The sequence below is a fragment of the Phycomyces blakesleeanus genome, assembly GCF_001638985.1.
Source record: "Phycomyces blakesleeanus NRRL 1555(-) unplaced genomic scaffold PHYBLscaffold_9, whole genome shotgun sequence".
Classification (NCBI taxonomy): Eukaryota; Fungi; Mucoromycota; class Mucoromycetes; order Mucorales; family Phycomycetaceae; genus Phycomyces; species Phycomyces blakesleeanus.
In genome coordinates, this window is record NW_017265142.1 from 1,344,761 (window position 1) to 1,362,366 (window position 17,606).

General features: G+C 35.4%; 4 protein-coding genes and 1 non-coding gene across 5 annotated transcripts; 3 read left to right on the top strand and 2 right to left on the bottom strand.

The window, feature by feature from the left end:
* Positions 1–935: 935 nt before the first annotated feature.
* PHYBLDRAFT_144956 (hypothetical protein) lies at positions 936–2,387 on the bottom strand (the record flags this gene model as incomplete). Its single annotated transcript, XM_018431327.1, has 3 exons — positions 936–2,023; positions 2,111–2,254; positions 2,324–2,387. 3 exons carry the CDS (start codon positions 2,385–2,387, stop codon positions 936–938), a joined length of 1,296 nt encoding a protein of 431 aa, XP_018292555.1.
* Positions 2,388–8,826: 6,439 nt separating this feature from the next.
* PHYBLDRAFT_144957 (hypothetical protein) lies at positions 8,827–10,101 on the top strand (the record flags this gene model as incomplete). Its single annotated transcript, XM_018431328.1, has 5 exons — positions 8,827–8,875; positions 8,947–9,255; positions 9,310–9,666; positions 9,778–9,865; positions 9,945–10,101. 5 exons carry the CDS (start codon positions 8,827–8,829, stop codon positions 10,099–10,101), a joined length of 960 nt encoding a protein of 319 aa, XP_018292556.1.
* Positions 10,102–12,911: 2,810 nt separating this feature from the next.
* On the bottom strand, positions 12,912–12,983 carry PHYBLDRAFT_t121. Its single transcript has one exon. It is a non-coding gene; the product is annotated as a tRNA-Gln (tRNA).
* Positions 12,984–14,574: 1,591 nt separating this feature from the next.
* On the top strand, positions 14,575–15,939 carry PHYBLDRAFT_167925 (CCHC-type zinc finger transcription factor; the record flags this gene model as incomplete). The annotated part of the gene is made up of 1 exon (XM_018435749.1): positions 14,575–15,939. One exon carries the CDS (start codon positions 14,575–14,577, stop codon positions 15,937–15,939), a length of 1,365 nt encoding a protein of 454 aa, XP_018292557.1.
* Positions 15,940–16,059: 120 nt separating this feature from the next.
* Positions 16,060–16,869, top strand: PHYBLDRAFT_167926 (hypothetical protein; the record flags this gene model as incomplete). Its single annotated transcript, XM_018435750.1, has 3 exons — positions 16,060–16,198; positions 16,363–16,571; positions 16,846–16,869. The coding sequence occupies 3 exons, from the start codon at positions 16,060–16,062 to the stop codon at positions 16,867–16,869; spliced, it is 372 nt and encodes a 123-aa protein (XP_018292558.1).
* Between the last annotated feature and the right edge of the window lie 737 nt (positions 16,870–17,606).

The window sequence follows — 17,606 nt, forward strand, 5'->3', positions numbered from 1 at the left end:
GACAAATCCCCGGTTTCAGGAATAGATAAATGTTATTGATGGTGTCTGACGAGTGAATACCATGTGTGTTTGTATGCTTTTAGATCAGCGGTAACAAACTTCATAGGCCAAGAATTACAATATATGTATATGTGCAAACCCTATATTGATTATGTTTCACTAATCCAATAGTATATACATTTTTATAAAACTGAATTGAAATTCATAAAGAAGTGCATTGACAATATTTTTCTCGGAACACAAATCATATCAAAGTAAAAACCTACTATGTATGTCTAGTGTGTTTATAGAGTACAAAATCAAGATTCATTTTCTTTTCTTTGATCTGTGTGTATGTGTGTAAACGTTTTTGAAGGCATATCAATTATTAATTAAATACTAAACTACAATATAAGATAAATTAAAATAAAATAAAATAATTAACATTGATCGTTTTCTGTGTCCTACCGACCTACTTGGTTACCATAGTTACTATCAATGCTTATTTTACTCGATTTATTGAATATAAAGTTTAAATCAATTATTTTTTTGGGTATTTGAATTTTTTAAAAAAAAATTATTTGGCTTTTTTTTCTTTAATTTATTTGTTAAACAAAAATAAAGTATATATAAGAAGAAAAAGAAGTGGTCAAATGTTGATAATGATAATGAAATAAAATAAGCAAAATATAAGTGCAAACGGTGTTAAGAATACAAAAAAGATAATAAGGATAAAAGATGTGTGTGTGTGTGTGGTAGTAGGGGTAGTTATCGATATATTATATATACAAGGTTGAAAGTGATAGGGTAGGATAGGATAGGGTAGGGTAGGATGTAATAGGTAGAGAGAGAGATAATATGAATACTTGTTATAATACTCTATTTCATAATAAAAAGAAAGGATTAAGATATTAAAATATTAAAATAAGATGGGTAATAAAAAAAAAGAGCGAGATTTATGAGAAGGACTCAATCAAATCTTCGACGGCTTCTTTGGTACCAAAGATGAGACCAACGATGCCCATCACAACAATCAGGGCACACCATGCAAGCTCGTAGAAACGCTTGTTGCGCCAGCCAGTTAGCTTGAAGTAGAACAAGACTGGGAAAATGAAGATGAGGGCACAGTTGGCAAAGGCACCAATCAGAGACATGAGGTTGTCGAAATGGGGTACGACACAACCAATCACACATACGACGGCTACAATTAGGATACGAAGAGCGGCACGGATAAAGAACTCGCCCCACTTTCCGAAGCGTTCGACAGAGATGTTGAACATGTCTTCGACGTCGAGAGAGAAGGAAGTCATCAAGATAGGAGCAGCCATGAGAACGTGAATGGTCATCAAAACGATAGCAACAATCTGGGGAGGTCCTTCGGGGATACTGTTGTAGATCGGGTTAACAACGGTATCACCATAGACATAGTAACCAGGAACAGCAGTGACAAAGTACATCAGAACACAGGTGGTCAAACCGCCGGCAACAACTCTGGGCCAGAGATTGGGTTCTCTCATTGACTTTTCGACATGAGGGTAGACGGCATTGCCACCGAATGAAAACGAAATAGTACTGAGGGCAATTGGGAACTGCTCCCAGATTACACCGTCATGATGAACGTTGATCTGGTTCTTCTCATCCACACAGGCCATAACCAAAACGATGACGACAACGATGACAGTTGCAGAGGCACCAAAGGCACTCATCCAGGCAACTTCTTTCATTGATTTGACGAGAATAAAAGGAATGGCGACAATGGCAGACGAGATAATTGTCCAGGGAATCGAGCCGATTTCACCGACGGTGCCTTTGCACAATTGATTGAGGTTCTGGCCGGAGAGGACCATGTAGAGGACTGGAGCACCAAGCAAAATCCAGGCGTTGAAGAAGAAAGTAACCCAACCACCAATCACACCAAATGATTCGGTGGCAATGGCTTTGTAGTTGACAAGTCGTTTCGTGGTTTTGCTTGCGTAAAGGCAGCGAATGAGTAGAATACCGGTATATACTGACATCGACCAAGACAAAAACAGGATGAAGATACCTACATTAATAAAACAGAATTGATGTTAGAAATTTAAAATCGATTGATTGAAATAATATGTTTATATAAAATAAGAATTTAACATACCGATCCAGCCACCCTGTCTAAGGGCATAAGGAAGTCCGAGAGTACCAGTACCGGCTACAACACATACGACGTTGAAATAAGCAAGGAAAGCAGATCCCTTGTGTTCTTCGCTGCTAGGTGTTACAGAAGCTTCATAGTCTCTGGCTATTATAGATAGAAAAGATTATTAGAGCTGAATTGTATATAAGTTATAAAGTATAATTATATACTCACTGCTTTGGTTATTCGTAGACAGTGAGTCACTAAATGTAGCCCCTTTCTTCTCTTGAATGGACATTTAAAAGAGGTGGAGTAAGATGAAATAGGGTAGAAGATTAGGAAGAAGTATAAAACAAAGGATATAAAACAAAATCTAAATTGACATTTGCTTCTTTTTATATTTGACTGGCAATTTTTTTGTTTTTTTTTTGTTTTGTTTTTTTGTGTATCAGATAAAGTTTGGTTGCTAGGAGATCCAATGAACACAGTGTTTTCCTAATTTAGAATGCTCTCCAAGGTCTCAAGTCATATGCTTCTACCGGCGCGTTTATAGTAGTTGTGCTCTGTAGACACAAAAAAAATTGTGTGTGTATGTTTAGATTGGCATTCCGCCCCGGGGCAAGTTACTCCTATTTTAATAAAGAAAATAAAAAAAATGTATAACATTATAAGAGGAAAAAACATCAGATTAGGTTTTCCCACCCTATAGATGACCAAGATATATTTCACACGATACAGTAGTAATTTTCCCTCGGTCATTTTATATATATACTTCAGAACAGCTTACATATATACATATATATGGTAAAGTAGTCCTTAAAAAAAAAGGTAGCCTTCTGTCATGACAACCAAAATATATTTAAAAAAAAATGAGTGGATTAGGTCTAGTCCGATTGGTTGACACCACCGTTGACGCCATGAGTCAGTAAGACAGGCTGCTAATGATTAGTTGGCTGGGCCATTATTGTGAGTACACCAAGCGGAGAAGAGGCGGTAAACAGAATGAGCGTTGTGTGTGTATTGGTGGGTGTGTTGATGTGGGTGTCTTTTTTTTTTATTTATTTATTTACTTTATTTTTAATTTTTTGCTGTAGCGAGTGAAAATTATTTTTATTATAAAAAAATTCTCTACTTCTATATGTGTGTATAAGAAGTAGGTTAATACATAATAGACATAGACATAGACACAGATGCAGACGCAGACGCACAAGAAGCGTGTTTCTTTTGCTGTACTTCAAGGAACCAGCCTGATTTGAGTAGATGAATGCTAATATATCCCCGTGATATAATGTACATAATAAGAATCGAAATGGCCTGGTTCGATTAAAACAACAAAGATAATAAGAACAGCAAGAAACCATAGAAAATTAGTCTGCCTATTTGATTCGGAATTCTCACGATAATGAGAATTAGAGATAGGGAATTGGATAAAGATATTGAGCAACATAACAATAATGATAATGATAATGATAATGATAATGATAATGATAATGATAATGATTTTTATTTAATGAGTCTGTGTATCTATGTGTGCCTCTCTCTCTCTCTATCTGGCTGTCTCTCTGTGTATATATGTATATATAATTATAATGATAGATCGTTATGTACATATATAGTAGGCCCAGGATTAAAATAAAATAAAGAAAAAAGTGATTCGATCGCCAATTGGACGATTCTCCATACCCACTGATACTGATTTTGATTAGACATTTTAGGAAATAATTTTTGTATAGTAATTTATTTTTTATTTTTTAATCTCATCTTATTGGCTAATGAGATTAAAACACTACTTTATTTTTTTATTCAACTTTTTTATCCATATGTAGTTAAAATATTCTTTTATTCTATTTTAATTTTTTTTTATCAATTATTTATTTATTACTTTTAATATTCTTGGGGGGGGGGGGGGGGGGGGGGATTCAACTCATATCAGATGATTTTCAATTATATAATGAATATCCTCTTCACAAGTAAACAATCTATAGCTGTCTTGGTATTTTTCATATATATTTACTTGTTTGATAGCAGATACTGTATCAAATCAAATATCTTTTTGGTAGACAAGGTAAGGAGCTGTTCCCAAAATAAATAAAAATAGTTGACTATGATTTAATCCTTATAAATATACCTACATCAGCTACATTAGCCTGTGTATGATTAAGTGATTAAATCAAGAATAATAGCAGAATACATATATATATATATATATATATATATATTGTCGATCTACTGGTAATAACCATATTGTTTACTTGATTAATTGAGCACTATCCTTCTTTATATTATAATATAGTATTTTAAAAATAAGGCAATTTTTCTTTTTCTTTAAAGTATATCGTAAACACTCGTTAATCCACCGTCCCACATCGTCAGCTAAACATATTGTGCTTAGGACTTTGATAAAACTATACAAAGCTTAACTACTTTTATTAATTTATTTTAAAAAATATTGGAGCTACTAAACTATACTCAATTCTACCTTTTTCTATCTCTGTGTATGTGGGGTGGAAAGTTATTTTTTATGACTATAAACTTGACTTTATGGTTTGTACTTAAAAGACGTGTAGTAAAAAATAAAGTGGTCTGTTTAAATAAATATCTCGATCATTACGTAAATTGATCTGACTTGTTCACTTAATTAATTAGTATACCTTAAAGGGTCTCATTAGCCGTATCTATTGCATGAGTATAAGAAGAAGAAAAGAAGCTCTTTGGTATAAATTGGTCAAGTGATTTATTTCTTTGTGTGTATGTGTATATTAGGAATCAGCCTTATAACATTTAAATACATATATTTATGGTCCAATTGACGATACAGATCAGGATAAAGTCTATTTTTTTTCGATCTGAAGAATATTTCTTTTTTTTAAAAAAAAGACATGAATATTCGATGATGCTAAATGGTTTGTCGTTATGAGTGTTTGATGGGCAGAAAGCTTCAGATGTATGGATTAAATTTTACTTTACTCTTGGAATCGACTAACGTCTGTCAAATAGACAGCCCCTCTTTCCATAACAGACATTGGAATCTAAACGCGAGCCAATTAAGCCATGATGTATAAATCCAGGAGCATGCAGTTTGTTTGAATAGAACATAACAAAATAACCTAAAATAAAAAATTACAATTGTACAATTGTACAATACAGTTTGCCTAATTCTTATTTTTCTATTAATTTATTCGTTTTTACTGGTACAAATCTTATTGACAACAATGATAGGCCAAGTTTCCAAAAAGTCGGCTTCCGTCAATAGCATCCTTGCCAAACATTCAGATTTATAAGGTCTCAGACTCCCCAAGTGAGTGATTACCAGTAGTTGCTATCTGAGTTTACCTCTACGTGCTCGATATTTGTTGTATCAAAAAGGGGAATGGTGGAGATTTTGGGAAGCAAACACGCGCAGACTTTTGAAGATAGAATTATATTCTTATATCAGTATGAGGAAGAAGATAAGCTCTGAGGTACGTCTTGATTCGGTTAATTATGATTGCTGTAAAGCTTTTTCTGTAATATTAATTGCTTCCGGCAATGTCTCTAGAAAATTTAAGGGTCCATATTCCAAAAATTCATGTTTGAACTTGTGTACTTTATTGTAGAGCTTACTACAAGATGATATATAATATGGCTTTATGAAACCCAAATGGTGTAACTCCCGTGAATATGAGAGTAGCTGCGGTAGTGGTGGTTAATATTGGCTCTACATGTGCACCTGTTTTTTATTGTATTTTATTTTGTCCGTCGTAGTTTGTGGTTCTGTTGTCTTGTTTAATCTGGTGGGTATGCTACATGACATATTAAGTTTTTAAATTATTAGTGTAAGTTATACAGATCTTGTAATGGTGCACGAGAACTTTCAAGTCGCCCCAGGAAGAACACAAAGAGTTTCAGTCAATGTTCTCCATGTACGAGGGTGAGTTATGCAATCACCCGGTTTGTACACAATCTGGAGCTGTCTCATATGCAGCTATTGGTTTGGGTGGGCGGCAAATTTTGCCGCAATGATGTTCCTGGAAGCAATAAAATTGAAACCATGAGAGTTTTTTGATACCTTTCAATTAATAGCAATGCATGTGTAGCTGTTTGTGGTCTACATGTAGGGGATAAGATCAGTGGCTATTATTATTATGTAGGTAGTTTTATATTGTATAAATATATTATGATGTGTGGTGCGCTCCTTTCTTTCTACCATTCTTGGGTTATTCGACGGCTTTGATTAGAGAACAATATGATATACAGCATACTTACGTGAAAGATGATTGTCGTATAGGGAAATTGGCCAACGCGTAGTTTTGGCTTCATCTCAGCTCAAGAGTCAATTAATTCACTCTGATCAATAATGAAAAAATAAAAAGCCTATAAGCTTCAGGGCAACCATTCTCATCAATAATATATATCTATAAAGAAAGAAATAGGGTATGTAGTCATGTTAAGCTCTAAAGGTTTTAAATAGAGACTTTCTCTCTTGTAATGTTTTTGGAACGAAAATATAAGAATATAAACATGTTTTCGGAGCAGTAGGTGACAAGGTTTCTAGAAACACGACGAAGTTTCACTTTAATTAGTCCCAGTTCAATTTTTTGATTGGACATGTATGTTGTTCTCAATTGGGTGACATGATTCGCTTTTTGATTAGCTGCGATAATATTTTTATTATTGTTGTTTGCTGGATTGACTGTATATACGTATTTTAAATAGATTTCAAACTGCGTCTTGTCTGTGAAAAAGATTAATTGATTGGTTAAATTGATCTTGAAACATCTTATACTATACCCCCAGAAAAAACAAATGAAACTAATATGTATATCCTATCTTTCTTTTGATTGGGATTCAAAATATTGCAAAACTTCTTATTTAGAAATGAGTATTTTCTTGGGTCGCATTTTTTGCCACACCATAATAGAATTCACCTTTAGATTGGTGTAATTTGCTTTAAAGTTGGTGCTACTAGATCATTATTATTATTTTTATCTTATTTTATTTTATTTTATTTAGATGTATGATAAAATGGTCCATTTTGTGCCCTGATCGGAATTGAAGCTTTTTGTGAGAGTAGCTTTATATTTCAGAGAAGTGGGTTTATTAGGGTCCTGGTTTATCTCTCGAAACATAAACCAATATTAGTATCGGTGTAGCACGAGCAAGTGAAAGTGTGTGTATTTCCTTTTTATTTAAAAGAAAGTGTTCTTAAATATCCTTATGGTCGATTATAAAATAAAACAAAATACGCGTAGATCTTCAAGATATTGTCTACGTGAAAGGATTAATGAAACCCGGATAACATATACCCAAGCAATTGAAGAAAGGTTAATCAAATAAAGGCGATCATCTTTCTCTTTTGTTTTAAACACAGAGAGAAAGAACAGTCTTTTTTCCTGTCCTTTTCGTTTTTGAATAAAATGTTAATCCTAATTAAGTCTACTTATATTAATCTTTAAATACAAGACAAGACAATAAAGCAAAGTTTCCTATCTTTGATCTATCAATTGAAGCAGTCCAAGGGAATCACATTGATCGGACATCTTTTTGGACTTTAATTGTTCCCTCTGTATCGTTATTGTCTTCTTTTTTCTTTTGTATATACAGTAATATAGTAGGTATTGTTTTATCAGGCTGAGCAATATCTCACTCGACTGTATTTCTTGTGTGGCCAAAAGTTCATTGGGTGGTATAATCAATTGGTTGTGAGTTTTGAATATTTTTTTATACTTTTCATCACGCGTGTTTCTGGCTTGTTCATATTTTTTCACTGGGAGTCCAACATACAATGTTCACCTAAAATAGGTTTTTGAATTGAAAACCAGAATAATGATAATTGAATATCACCCTAAGCTTAGTGTATGCTAGAAGTGCCAAAGTTACAAGCCCTTCGAATCAATCATGTTAATATTTTTCTACAGTGTATTATGTTTGGAAATAATTTTATATTATTATTATTATTATTATTTATACCAAAAGTGACTTGAACTGATTATGACATTTTTCGGGATCTTTGTAGAGTGTTATGAAATAATATGTAATCCGGATTAGGGGGGGGGGGGGGGGGTTGTTACTGGCTACATATCTATTTTTTCAAGGCATCAATAAAAGCAACAGGGTGGAATCCAGAGTTCCTTTGACCCCTACAAGACCTTATTACTAAAGTCCACACATCTGTCTCCCGCACCTACGCACTAAACAAGCACATCTTCCTTGCCGAGCTGACACGCAACCCTTCCTTTGACTTAAATAGATGTATTAATCAAGCTTTTTTTGTCGGGGTGTTTCTTTCGTTAATTGGCTGTAATATTGGCTCTTCCCGCATAACAGAAAGAACAAGGCTGAGCTGTGAGCTCATATCCCGCCACAACAATACCTATATTCATAACAGCTCCTATACTCGCATCTCCCTCCTAAACGCTCCCCAAATTGCTATGTACGAGGCCACAAAAATCCACGCCGTCTACATAGTCAATATCAAGCTGAGGTTTGGGCGGCATCTCCACTGAGTGATTGATATAAAAAAAGACGGCGAGAGCTTACCCAATATCTGCATAGACTTGGATCAACCGAGGAACAAATCAAAATAATGCTAACAAATCATATCTTCGAATCCACCGGGATGTGCAAAGAAGAAGTATCAACTCTCCAACTTGAAAATATCTTCACTGATGAGTGATACAGAACAGCCTTCATGGCAATCTCTCCTATCTTGACTACCTATTAAAAAATATACAGGTTCTGAAAGGACTCTATCTACTATGGCCCAAAAGACTCTCCACACAACCACTTCCTCGCCTTCTTCCGTATGTTCCAAGCCTTAGAAAATCTTGGGTATATATCCTTTAACTGCTTCTCTCTTCGCCGATATTGGTCACCAGGCTACATTCAGATTGACACTAAGATACTATACCAACAGCTCTTGAGAAGAACTTGGTCAGAAGAATTGGATAAGCTAGAGCTGTGGGGAATAGTGGTGGACTTGGACGAAAATGATTTCCGTGACCAGCAGAACGGCGTGATGAAGTTCAGAGGAATAATTCAGACCAATGGTGTTGGTATTTTCATTATCAAGCAGAACCAAGGCACCACCCAAGAACCATGTTCAAGAAGGACTACCACAATCAACCCTGAAGACATTCCTTACAGTCATGACTTGTCCCCAGAACAGCATGAAAGAATCCGCGGGCGTTGTGTCCTTATCGATCCTGGAAGAAGAGACCTTTTATACTGCATGCACTAAGAGTCTACGGCTGAAACGCCGAGATGTTACCGGTACACCTCCAACCAACAGAACATCAGACTCAAGAGAACCAAGTTTCGTCACATTCTTCAGGATGTCAAAGCTCAAGCCCCCAATGTTATTGCTGTAGAACTTGAAATCTCCCAAACGTCGGGACAAGCAAATAACACCGCAAACTTTGCCTTTCATACTTCAGTCGAAGAAGCCAACTTCTCTATCTTCTCTTCTTTTTATACTAACACCTTAAGTCATACCAGCAAAAGACCCTTGTTCTGCAAGCTTCCCCTCGCTTCATACATCAATCAACATAAATCCAACAAACGTCTGGCCAAGATTGTGTCTTTGTTATGGAAAACTGGTCTGCCCCTCATAATAGATATCACGAACCAATCGAGGGTGTAGGAATGAGGAAGTTACTTTATAAACATGGACTTTATGTCTGTTTGATCAATGAGTATGCTATCTCTAGACACTGTCGGAAGCGCTGCCAACCGTCCCTTTGAACCTTCAAGCAAGTTTTCGGCCCTCGTCCATATTGTCGCACCCAAATGTCAACTGTGACACGCCATGATCGGTTAAGGTAAATACAACGACTACTCTATTTTTATTATCATTTATTCTGACAAGTCCTTTTAGATGTACCAATCAAAATTGTTTAGAGAACACAGATCGGTCACAGGTTAGACATCGTTTGTGGAATCAAGATCTTGCTGCTGTCCTGAACTTCCAAAATATACTTAACTACCTGAGACATAATGGTACTATATCTAAAAAGCTCGGCCGTATCGTTTAGAATGGACGTATTAGAAGACAAGCAGAAGAATATATTTAGGATGGGTTGTCGTTTGATACAAAAACTGACAGGAATTCAAAGAAGATTAAAATATTTCCTCCTGACTACCGCCCAGGGCTCCCCCGAAATACCATTGGTAAGCTATTATATTTGAATAGTTTTACTGTCTTTAGTTCTTGTACTGGGTTGAAGGGGTTAGGAAAAGATGTTTTTCATTGACTATAAAAACACGGTGGCGTAAAAAGTGGGATAAATATATAAAAGAGAGAAAAATTGGTACTTAGTTAAAATTACTCTTGCCCAGGTAACTCACTGTGTAATTGTGTTTCCAATTGAGACGAACAATAAGGACAAGTAAAGTGACAAGGATCTTCTTTAGACTAGCTTAATATTTAAAAGAGATTACTTGATGACTTTTTAAAAGGCATGAATAAAGTAGTTTACTGACTGAAATATTTCTTTATTCGAGAAGAATCTAATTGCATTGTCTAACAACATAGAAATTTGAAGAATTTCTAATTTTTTACTTTCTCTATTTCTTAAATCATATCAGCTAAGAAAGATGTATAATAATCCTTGGAAATCAATTTGCTATTTAAATTTTAAAAAATGGATGAAAATTTTGTTTTTTTTTACTACATAAAGCTTTGACTGTATCAAGGATATCAGATAATGTAAAGAATTAAGCAGCATTGAAAACCCTGGAAACTTAAGAGACTTTAGAGACTTTGAAGGCTTTACATACTTTAAGAGTTATAAAAGTTATGGGATCCATAATGACTTTAATGGCTCTAGATGCTTTAAAGACTTCAAAGACATCAAAGTTTTTAAACAATTCAGATATCAGAAACATTTTTGTTATCATCATATACATGTTATTATGCATATACTATATATATAGTAGTACCTGTGGGCCCAATTGAAATAAACAGTAGATAAGTAGGTAAAGTTAGAGATAAAATTGCATGCCATATAGCAATTGAGTTTACACAAGAGAACTACTGGCCATCAATACAGCTTTAGAAATTTGAAAGGATTTCATAAATTTAGACAAACGGGTAGTCCAAACGGGTAGTAAATACTTAAAATTGATAACAGTATAAAAAGCATACAAGAAACTGTATAGAAGTATTATCATAAATGTTAGAATATGAGTATGAAATATATGAAATAAAGAAAAAAGAAACTAAACAACAAGTGCAATTATTGTTATTTTATTTGAACCAAGGTTTTCTCTGTCTTAGAATAGTATGTTGAAAGCTTGAAAAAAAGTGGGCCATTTATGTAAATGAATTTATTAATATACTTATCAGCTCTTCTTTATAAAATAATCCACTCGATCTTAAAGAAAGAGTATTAGATCAAATAAAAGCTGTAATAAATACTACAACTCAAACATTTCCTAGTTCTTTCATGAATAAGTACTCAGTGTGGTTTCAATAGACAAGAAGACGATAAATACGGCAATTTTCAAAACAAAAAAGGTTGGATAGTCTAATGACTACTACTACCAAAAAAAAAGGCCTCAAAATATCACTCAAACATATTTTGAGACCAAATCTCTCGGCAGCGTAGTCGAATTGGAACTGGTATCTATCAACTTGGTTAGACTGAAAACTTCTTCTTTTTTTCCTTTCTTTCTTGTTGCTTCATATTAATTTAAACCCTTAAACGGAAAGCTTATTTCTACCCAATCAATTGAGTATAGAGCTATTGTATATTTTATAAAGAGAAGTAGAAGAAATAATTTTTAGGGATCACTACTAGGGCAGATATTTTATCATCTGATGTATGAAAACTGATATGAGCTTTGATATATATGTATATTAACTTTTTTGAGGATAATACTCTAGATATTATTAATTAAAAGCAGCAAAAACCAAAAGAAATCATCTATATCTTTATTGAGTTAATTAAAGTGTTATTACCCTATTTTTTCAACACAAATCCGCCTGAATAAAGAAGAAATCGAATCGAGAGCTTGATAAAATACACAAATCGAATCACACAGACCTCTTGTGAGCTTACAAACAGCTTGGAGACAGTATGACTTTTACTTTTTTTTCTTTATCCGTTAATTTTAGAATGTTCTTAGAATTATCTAAATAGATCGGAAGACAATCTTCTTAGATTTTAGTAACAAAGATTAGTATGTTATCAATAATAGCTATTTTATTTAGGAATATAACCTATAAACTTCAGACACAATATTCTATTTCCTATCATAGGTAATACTTTAAAGAGTACTATAAGCTTTTTTCAAATATTATCATTAGAGTCATAACATCTTTCTTATAATGAGCAAAAATAAAAAAGAAAAAAAACTTAATAAGTTAACGGATACATGTAAAGATATACATCTTCTACTAAAAAATATATATATTTTCTATCTTGTTCAAAATACACTTGTCAAATTAAATACACATTCTTATTGGCTATATTCCATTTTTTCAATATGTCGTTTTCGATCTGGGTTGTTCTTCCAATGCTATAACACAGCCAAAATTGGTCAAATCCACTGGGAATCGTAAACGAAGATAAAAAAATAAAAAGAGGATAGAAAGATAGATAACTTTTATTGAATGAAATAACGCCCTCTTTTACATCTTTTCTAAACCTACTCAGCCATTATAAATGTCTGTTTCGGTTTCTATTCTACTTTTGTTAAGCTATGTGCTTTCTAATTCTTTTTTGAGCAAAAGGAAATCACTTCGGTCGTCGTTCTCAAAAGAGAATTCTGTGTAATCGTCATCCTGATTGGCTGACAAGAATTCGGGCACGACAAATATTTGCGAAAAAGATGGAAAAAGAGGTCTCGCCGAGATTTGAACTCGGATAATGAGAATCAGAATCTCAGATGCTAACCATTACATCACGAAACCACACATGTTTTTAGCATGTTGCAAAATATATAACACTAACATAATTTATAATATAAAAACAGGCAAAGAAGTATAATCAAATTAAAATAATATTGTAAATAAAAGATAATTTTATAATATATTGTTATTAATAGAGAGGGTAGCTACTTATTTATTTTTGAATAAGTTTATGATAGTTATCTAAGTGAGGTTTTAATTAGTGGTATTCTGCATATCATATTTTAGATTGCTTTAAATTTATTTAATTGTTATTTATAAATGAGTTTAATTCTAATAGAAAAAATGTGATTTTTAACCTAATTTTAAATAAACTAAAAATAATACTATATATAAGCATTATTTATATTATAAAACAGTACTTCATATTTATATGTTTTTAATAATCTAAGTTTTATAGGTAACACTCAGATATTTGATAAAAATAATAATTTTCAAAAATTAATATTTTTTTGTATGGAGCCAGGAATAAAAAGCTCAGGATTTTATTAAAGATCTCTGATTGAATAGGAAAAGAGAAAATTAAAATATTTATTTGTAAGGTTTTGTAGATTATATGATGTTTTTGGCTTTTAAATTTTATGGTTATTTTTGTTTTTATTTTGTTTTGTTTTTTAAAAAAATGAAGAAGTTATGGAGAGTCCAGCTCTAGTTCAGAGCAGAGACAAGAAATTGACTTGTGCACAGTGTGGAGCACCACAGAGGGAAGGAAAGGGACAGAGTTAAAGTGGAAAGACCAGTGGTGATCCCAAATAGCCAGGATAGTTAGGCCAAAGATGAAGAAAGCAGGGATCACAGGGTTAAGCGTGGGGGGGGGAAGACAAAGGATTAGAAAGCATTTTAAAAATAAATAGGTAATTACTCTCTCTAATATTTATACTTGTTGTAAATGAATATTGACTACTGCTGTAATTGAGAATAAGTCTGAAGGAAATAATATAAGGCTTCAGCTATTCCAGTCAAAGGTGTCTACCAATTACTTTATTATTTAACACACAGGTTTAGCATGCATGATAGTGATTATATTTCATATGATGATATCACCATAATATAGGATACATCAGTGGATTATTATAAGCATAATTATAACTCATAAACACATTTACTTTCGATGTTACTACTTCATTGGGACTACACACATTTATATAATTAATCATACATTAATTATCCCAAGATCACGTTGCTCTGATTAAGGCTCAGATAGGATCGATTACCCGACCCCAGTCATATAATTTTCCCAATCCAAAACAATATAAATAGCAGTAGTAGTTCAGTGTAGGAACCTGGTCAAACTTTGATACAAAATCCTTTCTCAATAAACAAAACCTACACAAGTTCTCATGAATCTTCGTTCCTAATCTCAAATCTTCAATTCTTCCTCTTAAAAACTTCTTCAACTTCAACCACCACAACAGTATCTATTAGCTTTAATGTCTAAAAAATTAAACAGCTATTACAGTTTGAGGGTAAAAAGTAACAAACTTTGATTCACACTAATTACATGATTTTAAGTTCGTGAGTTTAGTAAATTAACATGGCCAATAAATGTAATATCACACATTTTCATTATATATGGAAGCCTTGAATATGAAACATGAGACTCATGGCTCTTTCCACTAACACTCCAGAACCACCAGGGGTCAAAAACCCCTCCACCACTGGCTCATCTCCACCATTGGCAACCTCATTCACACCAATCTCACCTACTCTGACACCACTATACTCACAAGTAGCTACACAGAATGCACCTCCACTCACTGAAAAGCAACCACATGTTATCTTTAGCTCTACAAATAATACAACCCCACGTACCTGGCATGTAGGGCCCTTTAAAGTCTCTGTATTCTTTACCGCCCCACCAAAAACGTCACCCAACTTCGACCCTTTCTGGAGAGCCCTTCTCGCAGCTTACCCTCGCGAAGTTAACATGGGAATCACTCTTGGATCTCGCTCTTCCCCTGATACATGTGAGCTCCACCTGGCTACCAGTGCTGACTGTGAGAGAGCGTGCTCTCATTCTTTGATAGTCGGCATTTCATCTTTTCCTGCTCAACCGGCTGTTCCCATTGGCACAATTGTTTGCTGTGTTTTCCTGACCAAGCTTCCTCATGTCCCCTATCTGGAACTTGCTATACAGCTCACAAAATATATGTCTTCTTTTGGTAAAGTGCATGAGATTGCCATTCATGAAACGTATGGGTTTTTTGATGGCTCTGGATATGTTGTCCTTGCCAACACCCCCACTGACGAGGTGTCATCCAATTCCCTGATGTATCAAATAGCATACAACGCTACGCAAAAGATACTTTGTAAGTGGCCTTCGATGGGCTCCCACTACACTTATTGCAAGGAAATGGGACACGAAGTCACCCAGTGCACTAAGCGCCCAGCCAAAACCCAAACGTGCTTTGGATGCTACAAGATCGGCCACCTGCAAGCCAATTGCCCACACTCCTCTGATCCATCCAAGACTTCTAAGACCTCAAACAAGCGCTCCTGTCACCCCCACCGCAATGTTAAGCTCGATCGACCTATCCACAAGCCTAAGCCTCTGATTCTGACTGTACTCTTGCTCACCTACAGAGGATCCGAGGCTTCCAAGCACAATCTGCACAAACCTGCTTTGCTTGAGTCTGCAGAACTAACCCTACCAGCAACTCTCCCTGCCATCACAACAACATCTGCAACAACCACGTCCTCCGACCCTCGTCTCCAAAGTCGTTCTGTTGACACTCCTGCAAAGGGCTGGGACGATGAGATAGATGACAACATGATTACTGACTTCACGGATAGAGTCAAGGCTCGGACTCTCTGTCTTCAGAATGCCTCTTGCCTCCCTCATCTCCGGTTTTCTTGGACAGTACGTCCAATAGGCCACAACACATCTCTCTCACCTCCTCGCTTCACTCCCCCACATAGCAAGAAAGCCCTCGACGCAGAGGCCAAGATTAACCAATGATAAAAATAGGCACAATGAACTGTAGAGGTCTACCCAAAGTTGGACACCCTGAATCATGCTCCTTTTTTATACGCCACCTACACTCTCAGAGAATTGATATACTAGCCCTGCAAGAAACCCATGCCTCCTCTTCTATGCTTCAAGACACTTTTGACCAACAATTTTGGTCATCTTCATCTTTATGGTCGCCACACTGTGGTGTTGTATGCCTCTCCCCCCATATTATTCTCACAGACCCTTTATTTAGTCCTTGCGGCAGGTGCATCATTACAACTGTCACTCATACTGACAATAAATTTTCTCCATGCAAGATGGGTGTCATCTATGCTCCCGCCTCTCGAACTCCCCACTATGATTTTCTTTCTTCCTTACTGTCGACACCTGACCTCATTCCATCCAATCCTTTCAACTTCATTTTATTAGGTGATTTTAACCATGCCATTCACTCTAACTACGCTTTCGGACGTCGTGTCCCACTAGCATGGCTCCAGTTTCTGAACAACCATATGGTTGACTGTGTCACTTCTCCTGGCCAGAACCCACAACCCACCTTCCATCGCGCCTTGTCTTCCACTACAATCGACTATATTCTTGCCTCTCCTGATCTTCACTCTCGCACTACTGACTCCCAGGTGAGATATATTCACCAAAACTGGTCCAATCATTGCCTGTTGATCGTGTAGTGATCCAGACACTTGGTTGTTGGATTTATTACATCTAAGAACATATTCCTATTATTATAGTAAAACAGCTATCATTACAAGAACAAATGAATAATTTATTTATTTTACTTATGGTAAATCAATAAGACCAATAATTAATTACAGTAAGTACTGTAATTATGACAGCTCAGTAAGCACTGAGTTAATATGAGAACACTGCAATTAAATTAAATTATAAACATAGCAGTACCAGCTCTCTAATATCTAAATGAACTCAGACTTAAGAAATTAAGATGTGACTGACAAAGCAGATCGTGTTTTGATATAAAAAGGACAACTTTGTATTCTTTAATAAAGACAACCTATATACAGTCTCAAAGTATTCTTATATACGTCTCAATCTTTTTTACTGTTGATTTTATTCTATAAAACTTCACAGACCGTCCGCTTGGCTCTCCCTTCCACCTAATCCTCTGGTAAGGGACTTTGGCGTGCTAACCCCCAACTTGCCAGGTTGACATCTTTCTGCGCCGACCTCAACACTCTTCTATCTACTCTCATCCCTGCCCTTCCTGCAAACTTCTCTCCTCAAGCACGATGGGACTCAATAAAGAGCGAAGCCATACACTTTATCAAGTGTTTCTCTCGCCACCTCCAACCCTCTCTCACCAACCTGGAAGCAAGCCTGCAACAACGGAGAGACAGACTAATACACCATTTTCGACACCAGCCTGCACAGAATTTTCAGCTGCCTATTGTTGAGCAGCTTCTGCAGCAAGTCCAACTTGAACGAGTGGAGATCATGGCCCTTAGGGCTGGGAAACACTGGCGGGAACAAGGTGAGACCTCTGCTGGATATCTCAAGTGCACCATCGCCACTCGTCAGTCACGCAAGTCAATTGCCAGCCTTTGCCACCCTGCAACAAACGAAATATGTTCCACCCCTGAAAAGATGACCGAGGCAGCTGCCGCCTTTTATGAAGGCTTGTATACCCCGGACCCTAT